At 36.4% G+C, this 10,660-nt stretch overlaps 1 protein-coding gene across 2 annotated transcripts; it reads right to left on the bottom strand.

Moving 5' to 3' along the window:
- Positions 1-4,102: 4,102 nt before the first annotated feature.
- On the bottom strand, positions 4,103-8,772 carry LOC123538777 (uncharacterized). Of its 2 annotated transcripts, XM_053516754.1 has the most exons (3): positions 8,492-8,640; positions 5,916-6,064; positions 4,103-4,437 (listed from the first exon to the last, which is right to left on the bottom strand). In XM_053516754.1, exons 1-3 carry the CDS (start codon positions 8,569-8,571, stop codon positions 4,238-4,240), a joined length of 429 nt encoding a protein of 142 aa, XP_053372729.1. In that variant the 5' UTR covers positions 8,572-8,640; the 3' UTR covers positions 4,103-4,237. The 2 variants fall into 2 exon arrangements, with proteins under 2 accessions (XP_053372729.1, XP_053372735.1); XM_053516760.1 differs by lacking the exon at positions 5,916-6,064 and having other exon boundaries at positions 8,492-8,772.
- Positions 8,773-10,660: the final 1,888 nt, after the last annotated feature.

Raw genomic sequence — 10,660 nt, 5'->3', positions numbered from 1 at the left:
ACCAAACCATAGAAAGAGAGGTTTTACATGAAAATTGAACAGGAAATATGAGTATTAAGTTTCCTTAAACAAAACGATTTGTCAGCTTTAATCTAAAAAGGACCACATTGAGAGGCCATACCTCCTGATAGTTCAGCTACTTGGAAAACTCGCCACTTTCATAGAACTGCTACATATTACCGTTTTTGCCTCAACTATTTGAAGAAGAGTTTTAGCTATTGTACTCTTCCTGTTGTCAGCGTCATACACTGATTATAATTTTGCATATAAAAAAAGTAAAGAAAAACGTCAACTTTGTTGCCTGTGACCTTGATTTTGCACACTACAAAATTTCTTGTAATTGTAAATATTTATTCAAAGTTACTTCAATATACACACATGCATGAAAACCCATATTGTTCAGTCACTGTAAGTGACCTTGCCCTTAATTAGTGGTTTTAAGTGTTACATGAAGCAAGTCAATTTTTATGGAGACTGTTAAGTTACTTGAAGATCCATCCAAGCAATGTACAGTTACTGAATACACCCCAAAATATTATCTGTTTACTTTGATCTTGCACATGATGCACAGACTTATTACGGGGAACAAATGTCCTAAGTGATATTATATCCCTTCATGAATGGTAGTTATTGACTGGACATGAAACTGATGCTCTAAATCTGTGACCTTGACCTTTGAGCTAAGAGTTGGGATCTTGCACATGACATCTTATAGGGAACATCTGTTTGTGCCAAGTGATTTTAAAATCATTTGATGAATTGCATAGTTTAGAGTTGACAAAAACAGACTATGTTTACCTTGGAGCTGGCATTCTTGCTCTGCAAATGTCTGATTATGGGAAAACAGATATGCCCAGTAATTTCAAAATCCCTTCATGAATGACAGTTTTGGACCGGGCACAAAGGGTCATGTATATGATAGAGAGGTTCATCATGACCAGCAGATGACCCCTATTGATTTTAAGGTCAGTAGGTCAAAGGTCAAGGTTACAGTGACCCAGAACATTTAAACCGTTTCCAGACAATAACTTGTAAACACTTGGGCATAGGATCATGAAACTCGATAGAGAGGTTGGACATGGCCCCTATAGGTTTTGAGGTCTGTAGGTGGTCACCTTGACCCTGAACAGTTAAACCCTTTCCAGACGATACCTAACCTTGAGAACGCTTGGGCCTTGGATCACTGAACTTAATAGGGAGGTTGATCATGACCAGCAGATGACCCCTGTTGATTTTGAGGTCAAAGGTCAATGTCACATTGAACCAGAACAGTAGAACGTTTGTTTACTTTGAGCAAATAATTTCTGTTCCTTATGCAATTACTGAATGCATCAAGGGGGGCATTTTGTGTTTTACGAGCTCTTGTTTTAAGAAAGACTGGACGAAAAGGTACATGTATGTGTAATTAAAATAAAACAAAAACACCCTTCACATCAACTTTTCAAACCGTGTCCAAGGAATAGTACCGGTATCGAGCGTTTCATCATGCATGCTCTTATCAATATAGATGACGTCGTGAAAATATATCATCAATACTTTTATTTAGTAAATCTAAATACAAGTCTATATGAACCATGTGACCCCCCTGGGGGCCATATTTCATCATAGGTGAATCATTTGAAGAATCTTGGTAGAGGCCCACTATATGATGCTACATAATAAGTATCAAAGCCCAAAGTCTTATGGTTTTGGACAAGATTTTCAAAAATATTTCCCTATATATGTCTATATAAACCATGTGACACTGGGGTGGGGCCATATTTGACCCTAGGGGTATAATTTGAACAATCTTTGTAGAGGCCCACCAGATGATGGTACATACTAAATATCAGCCCTAAGCCTTATGGTTTTGGACGAGATTTTCAAAGTTTTTCCCTATGTAAGTCTATATAAACCATGTGACCCCCGAGATGATGTTGCATACCAAATATCAAAGCCCTAGGCCTTGTGGCTTTGGACAAGAAGATTTTAAAAGTTTTTCCTTTCAGTTGCCATGGCCATCAGATTTCTGCATGGAATTAATATTTTTGAACAATTTTGAAAGTGGACCACCAAAGGATCATTCCTGTGAAGTTTTGAGTAATTCTGCCCAGTGGTATTCAAGAAGATTATTTTACAAATTGTTGACAGACGCACGACGGACATTGAGCGGTCACATAAGCTCACCATGAGCCTTTGGCTCAGGTGAGCTAAAACTGACAACTAGATTATCCATGACAATGTCAAACCAGGTATTTGTTGACAAATTACAAACTGACCAGTGTTAAAAAATATTCATGGTCTGGATAAGCTTTTAAATAACCTTCATTCTCAAATTAATTTAATTAAATACTGGCAATTCTAATCAAAACAAAGCAGTCTGAAAGACAGCTATATCCCCCGCCGCTGTTATGGATAGTGGCTCGAACTTATGCCCTCGAGTTGTAATCTGATCTAAAGCCAACATTGCTGACTCGCGAGTTCTTCACATTGTCCTGGTGAGGTGATCATTTGACCCAAATATCATGATTATACTTCAAAGATGTTTAGGAGAAACAGAGCTGACATGAAATGGAAGGCTCAAACCTTTGACCTTGAGTTGTGACATTGACTTTTGAAGTTGTGATATTGTGAGTTGTGACCTTGACCTCAAGCCAACATGGCCGACTCATGGGATCTGCACATTGTCTTAATGAGGTGATTATTTGACCAATGTTTCATGATTATCCTTAAAGGGGTTTAGGAGATACAGAGAGGACATGAAATGGAGGACTCAAAACTTTTAATCTGGAGTTGTGACCTGTACCTCAAGCCAACATGGCTAAAAACCACATGGAAGTGCATCAACACTTGAACCAAGTTGTGAACACAGGACGCTGGCGCAAGGGCGTGCAGGATAGCTCTCCATATACTTTGTGTAGTAGAGCTAAAAACTGCTCTACATATGACTTGAAGCTTGAAAAATGTACATGTGCCAATAATATTTTTGTTATGTAAATTCAGTAGGAAGACTTATGAAAACCACCTCTACGTTTGTGACATTTTTTGAATTACAAACATTTCAGTGTCTTGAAATAATGTTGCAAACTGTTCTATATCATCATGCAGAAAAAAAGGCAAAGCTTTACCACAAAAAATATCATTTTTGCCAATTTGCCAATAGTGGTTCATTCATATATGAAAGAAAAATCATGATAGTGTGGCTCTTTGAGCTGTTGTTTATTCATTTAGTTAAAAAAAGACGCAACTAAAGTTTCCAAGCAAGAGCTATCCGTAAGACAGGCAATGCTTGACTACCTATATTGTTGTTCCAGAAGCAGCAAAATTACTCAAAAATTGTTAAAATATCTAGAGTTTAAATTCCGTATCTGCATTTGTTTAACAGAAAGTAACTTGCATGCTAAACTTTAACTAGAAGTTTTGAATTTCAAAACGGGACATAATTTTGCTATTTACATGTCAGTTATGGGACTTGATGCCATCTAGTAAGTTAGTAACCTACTTCATAAACCTGAAGACATGTGGTCAATTTCAATTTAATATTTGCATTTGTTTTTTATATAGTAACTTGCATGAAGAACTTTAACCAGGATTTTCAAAGTCAAAAAGGGGTATAATTGGCCCAAAAGGCATGTCAAGAGTTATAGGATAGATGCTAACACCGAATTTTATAACCCTGAAGAAACATGTGAAGTTTCAAATCAGTATCTGTATTAGCACAGAACTTTCTTAGTCCAAAATGGGGCATTATTTGACCAAAATACATGTCACAGTCCTGGGACTTGAGTTAGTGGGGTTGGTAATTTACTTAGAAAAGAAAAAATATGTTTCAAAAGATACGTATCTTTAAATGATAGCTATATGTACTTGCATGCAAAATTTTAACAAAGGTGTGACGTTGACGCCAGTGTGAGTAGTATACCTCTTCTTTTCTTTAAATATGACGAATCTAGGTCAAATAGTTCTTCAGTTATTGAATGGGAATGAATTGTGACGGACGGACAGTGCAAAAACAATGTCTCCCCTAATATCATGCATTACCTTTTTGACAATTTATATGAATTAATATGCTACAACTATGAAACTTGGCAAATTTATAGCAAAAAACAACACATACATACTATAAATGTTTTCAGTTTATCTCATTTATTACTGAAGTGTAAAAAAGTCTCTTCCTTAAACTTTTCTGAACACTTATATTTTAGCTTAGATGCACTGAAGTTTTGGAAAGAGTGAATGCAGTTATTTAATACAGTATTTATACATATTGTATCAGCCACAAGTAGAGAGATTTTGCATCCAAACATGTTCTTGGCATTTCTTTGCCATGGTTTCCCATTAACTGTTGAAAATGCTCAGCACAGTTGTCTAGGCAACCGAATTCTGGTGGCTTTGTTGTGAACAGCTCTAACTCGTCAATATCACTTTCTGCAACTGGATATCTAAAATCTGAAGCACCTGGAAAATGAAAATACAGAAAAGATTGAAAGCAGTATTATAGAAGAACCAGGGAGAATATACTTGTACCTTGTATTTAGAGTTTTTAAAAATACATACCCTTAAGGAAATATGATCAGACAATTTTTGAAGAATTCTGTCCTATATAACTCATGTAAAAAATATGTAACACTCGGGACATGGCCCCTTTTCACCCACGGGGCATAATTTGATCAATCTTGTTAGAGAGCCACTAGGCAATGCTACAAACTGAATATCGAAAGCCTAGGCCTTGAAATTTCAGTCAAGAAGACTTTTTAAATACAATTCCTACGTAAATCTCTGTAAAACTTGGGACCCCCATGGCAGGGCCTCTTTTTAACCCAGAGACATAATTTGAAAAATCTTGGTAAAGGACCAATAGGCAATGCAACATACCAAAAATCAAAAGCCTTGGCCTTGCAGTTTCACACAAGAAGAATTTTAATTCTTTTCCCTAGATAAGTCTATGTAAAACTGGAGACCCCCTGGGGAGGTGCCTCTTTTCACCCCAGGGACATAATTTGAACAATCTTTGTAGAGAAGCACGAGGCAATGCTACATATCAAACATCAAAGGCCTAGTTCTTGTGGTTTCAGACAAGAAGATTTTATAAAAAAAATTCTATTTAAGTCTATGTAAAACTTGAGACTTCTGGGACAGGGCCTCTTTTCACCCAGGGGGCATAATTTGAACAATATTTATAGAATACCATTGAATGATGTTACATGCCAAATATTGAGGCTCTATGACTTGTTGTTTTTGACAAGAACATTTTTAAAGTTTTCCCTATATAAGTCTATGTAAACCATGTGACCCCCTGGCCGGGGCCATATTTGACCCTAACAGAAAAATTTGAACAACCTTGGTAGAGGATCATTAGATGATGCTACATACCAAATATAAAAGCTCTACGGCCTGTGGTTTTGGACAAGAAGATTTTCAAAGTTTTTCCCTATATGGAATTCAATTCTTTGATCAATTTTTAAAAAACACTAAGGAACATCCCTGTGAAGTTTCACCAAAACTGGCCCGATGATTTAGGAGATATTGTATAAAGGAAAGTGGGGACGGACGGACACCTGATTGATATTGAGCGATCACAATTCCTCACAATGAGCCAGTTATCACCAACTACCTATATGCCAAGTTTAAAGTCAATAACTCAATACATATAACGAGTAAAAAGTTATGATTCAGACATGAAATAGAATGGACAATTTGACCTTGGAGTAAAATTTGTGACCTCCATTGCTGACCTACTGAGCAGCCTTAAGTGCTCTGTATATTGTCTCATTGCCATATACATATATTCTATGTTTAAAGTCAGTATCTTTAATGTTCATAAATTAATGCTCTTGACACAAAATTTTGGAAAAACATATACATTAATAAAATACGCATCAAAAACCAGCCTGAGAATTTTGTTTACAATCAGCTACATAATAATTTCAACAAACCAAATAATTCTGGGTAATGGTACAACAGATCTGGTTTTCCCTCTAATGTGTGTTCAGCTGAATGCCGAACTCTATGAGTGTTCCATTCTGCTCTGATTTGATCCAGCTCCCTTTGAATAATTCCATTGAAACAGAACCTTAAACACTCCCTGCAAATATATCATTTCAAGTGCATTCACTTCTGCTACATACAACACATTACACTAAGAGCAATCATTAAAGGTGACTTATGAACTGGGCAATATATCAAATCAAACAAAACATAGTTTTCTTAAAATACTTTCTTTCCACACGAGTTACAAAAAAACCTAAAATTCTCTCTTTCCACACAAGTTACAAAGACTAAAAATACATTCTGCATGCCAACAGGCAGAATGTTGAGCCAGCCAGCTGCCTTAAACAGTAACATTTATTATACTATTTGGCGATGTCAAAACTGATTTACACTAGTACCTGTATTTGCATATGTAATTTTTTTGACCAGTGATAAATATATGTATATACCATAGAAGTTGGCAGAGATACATTTGATCTAGAGATTCAATCTGTAAAAATGGGCAGATGCTTTAGAAATACGACCGTAAATGTGGGCAGACTAACATTAATGAAATTCAAAGGAATCTGCCCAGATTTACGGAGGCCTATATCGTATATATATGTATCTCTGTCCTCACAAACTCCTTACCAGGTAGAGATAGTTCAAAATACACCAAGAAATTGTATGTAACATGCATGTTGTACCACAGAAAAATGGTCTCAATTTTTCCCCATGGCCAGTATTAAGAAATTTACAATATAAGCTATTTAAAGTAAAACAAAGGGAAGTAATTCTAAAACCAAGATTGCCTTATGGTGTTGAACATCTGTGCCAAGTTACATTAAAATCCCCTTATGCATGACGACATGCCCCAGACAATGTCATTCTTGTACCTGACCTTTGGCCTGTAAGGTCGACCTTAACCTTTGACCCAGGGACCTGGTTCTTGCAGATGACAGGTAGGCAACATAATTTAAAGTATTCCTTTACTTAAAACTCTGAATCACAGCCCTGAACAATCTAGACCAGGGCACACAACATATCTACACTTAATAGTGATCATAATATGTAAATGCTTGTTTATTTTATTCTTACATGCTCAATAAAACATGATAGTAACAACTATATTGAACTTCATTCATCAGAGTAGTAATAAACTGGACAGTCTGCATGCCAACTGTTCTTTATCACAAAATATGAAATGTTTGGCCTCCTTTGTTTAGCTGACAGAGAACCAAACCATGTTAGAATCAACAAGGCAGTCTGAAAGACAGCTAAATCCCCCATTCTTGTTAAGGACAGTGACAGGTAAAGCTTTGACCTTGAGCTGTGACCTTGACCTTGAACATGGCTGACTCATGAGATATGCACATCATCTTAATGAGGCGATTTATTGAAGTAGTTTCATGAAAATCCTTCAAGGGGTTTAGGAGATACAGAACTAAAACCTTTAACCTTGAGTTGTGACCTTGACCTTAAGTTGACATGGATGACTCATGAGTTCTTGATGAGGTGATTAATTGGCCCAAGTTTGATGAAAATCCTTCACGGGGTTTAGGAGATACAGAGTGGACACAAAATGGAGGGCTCAAACCTATGACCCCAAAGTTGTGATATTGACCATGGCTGACTCATGACTTCTGCACATTGTCATGATGAGGTGAACACTTGACACAGCTTTCATATGATTCCTTCCAGGGGATTAGAGCTGATACAAAATGGAAGGCTCAAAACTTTGACCCCGAAGTTGTGACCTTGACCTTGAGCCAACATGGCTGACTCTAAATATCCAAACATCGCCTTTATGACGTGATCATTTGACTAAAGTTTCATGAAAATCCTTCAAGGGCTTTAGGAAATACAGAGCGGACACAAAATGGAGGGCTCAAAACTTTGACCCTAAGTTGTGACCTTGACACTGATCTGGCATGGCTGAGTCAAGAGGTATGCACATTGTCTTGACGAGGTGACCATTTGACCCAAGTTTCATAAAATTACTTCAAGGGTTTAGGAGATATAGAGTGGACATGAAAATGGAAGGCTCAATTCATTGACCTGAGTTGTGACCTTGATCTTGAGCCAACATGGCTGACTCAAAAGATCTGCATATCGTCTGGATGAGGTGATCATTTGATCCAAGTTTCATGAAAACCCTTCAATGGGTTTGGGAGATATGGAGCAGACACAAAGTGTTACAAACAGACGGAAGGACGGACGAAGACCAGTCCTGTAACTCCCCACCAATCGTGGTGGGGGATTAAATATAAACTGTCTTTAGGTTTTCCAACAGAGATGCCGACTAGATCTATCAGAAAATATAGCAAAGGGAAATATCTAATAAGTATCGATGCAAGAGTTCTATTTCTTGTGTTTGTAATTCTCCTTATTGCTATTCATCAGTCAGTGAAGATTGTAGTAGATCTGTTTCAAGTATAGAATGTTATGGAAAATCAAGTCAAAGTGTGATAGATGCATGATGACAGCAAGACATCCTAACATAACTTTTAGATAACCGGACTCCAGTATAGTAACAACTTACACATGTAAGTCATTTGCTGTGGACAGTAAACCTTGGTCATCCATATCCCCGAAAAAGTCCATCCAGAATCCAATGCACATTTGTCGTAGGTGCCTCCACCATGCTTCAATCCTCTGAAATTTATAATTCTACTATACTGTATAAACATGTAAAAAAGATTTTAGAAGTTTTTCCCTATGTAAGTCTATATGAACCATGTGCCCTCCGGGTCGGGGCCATATTTGACCCTAGGGGGATAATTTGAACAAACTTGGTAGAGAACCACTACATGACGCTACATTACAAATATCAATGCCCTAGGCTTTGTGGTTTGGACAAGAAGATTTTTAAACCATGTGACACCCAGTGCGGGGTCATATTAGAACCTAAGGAAATAATTTGAAAAATCTTCCGTCCAGGTCTAAAGTAAAGGTCACACTTAGAGGTCAAATGCCAAATTCAAGAATGACTTTGTCCGGAGCATTTCTTTTTTATGCATGGAGGGATTTTGATGTAATTGGCACAAATGTTCACCACCATGAGGCACTCTTGTTTTTAGAATTATGTCCCTTTCTTGTTACTATAAATAGCTTATATTGTAACTTATTTATTACAGGCTGTAGGGAAAAATTGAGACCAGTTTTCTGTGGTACAACATGCATGTTACATCCAATTTTTAGGTGTATTTTGACCTATCTCTACCTGGTAAAGAGTTCTATGTGGACCTATATAGAATTTTTTTTTTTTGCTATAAATAACTTATATGATACCTTTTTGATAATCGGCCAAAAAAAATGCTATATGAAAAAACCTATAGATTTTTACTTATACAAATTTTAATCCAAGTGTTTTGTTATAACATCTTGTATATATAGTAAAAAAGTGTTTATTACATTATTGACAGCTATCAGTTCATAATTATGTTATACTGCAGTAGAGAAAATACGGTGCCTTCCAGTAGGGGACTTTGTATTGCATGTACTTCATTCACTTGTTTAAATAGAGTTACATAGTGTTTTTCTTACATTTCCCATAATGCTTATCTTGAAAAATTAACATCTGCAATTGATAAAGTATCTTGAGTTTCTCACCAAAAAGTGTCCAATATATTCACTTTATCCATTATTGTTTACATGAATCTGTTCTTCTGTCATTCAATTTATATGAAAGGATGGAAAATTTCAGAGGAGAAACTAAGCAGCAATACATATATTAGGATATTATGATTATAAATTTTACTCCATATTTTCAGCCTTCAGTCAATGTACTTCAGAGGAACTTTTATCATAGAACTCATCATTTATTCATGCTCTAAAAGAATAGAGGCAATTACAAGGGTTGTAATAAGATTTTTCTGTCCCATTGCATGCATAATATCAATTGATATCAACATTTGGAGACATTGTTATTACAGCCAAAGGTTATTCCTTTCCTGACATCACACTTTTGGAGACCTGTACACATGTATTATTGATAGATTCACACCCTATGGGATGCAGTATGGAAGCAAGTAGACAAACTGGTCATTGGCCAATTGATTTTGAATAAGAACATTTGCAGGAACAAAATTTCATGTAGTTAGTGCATGGAATTACTTCAACAGTCTGTTTACGCTATACTTACTAATGTGCACTTTCATCAAGATGAGTGATTCTTAAGAAAGAATGAGATACTGTCTGATAGTTAATGGCCTGCAAGAGAAAAAACAGAAAATAATTCAATAACATTTATCTCATGTGTAATTGTACATCATCAGAAAGAATCCATGCCTGTTTTTACAACAGCACCTTCTACATAATCATCACCTGCTTCAGACAGTGAAATATGTGTTCCAGTTTTGCAGGCAAATACTATGTACCTCTCCAGAATGTCATATCTCAAAATAAGAACATTCACTTTTCACCTGGACATCAAATACTTAGGTAATATCCCTTTTCCCATCACAGCATCAGGCAAATACCATGCATCCTTATCCAGTACAACATTTCTTTAGGCAATGTACCCTTTGCCAGTATAACATATACTACCTTTCTTCATTGCAACAAATATGCCCCATGTGGTTCTGGGACCGATTGTGTATGAAAAGAATTTGAACCACTGCCTTACCCTTGCATGATTGTAAGAGGCGACTAATAGGGTCTTAACACTTGGTTTTGCTGTAACTGTGTGATTCCAGCAGGTATGCAAATT

This window comes from Mercenaria mercenaria, chromosome 1, assembly GCF_021730395.1.
Source record: "Mercenaria mercenaria strain notata chromosome 1, MADL_Memer_1, whole genome shotgun sequence".
NCBI classification, from domain to species: Eukaryota; Metazoa; Mollusca; class Bivalvia; order Venerida; family Veneridae; genus Mercenaria; species Mercenaria mercenaria.
Note: the sequence above shows the minus strand (reverse complement) of the source record. Positions and strands in the feature narration are given on the sequence as shown.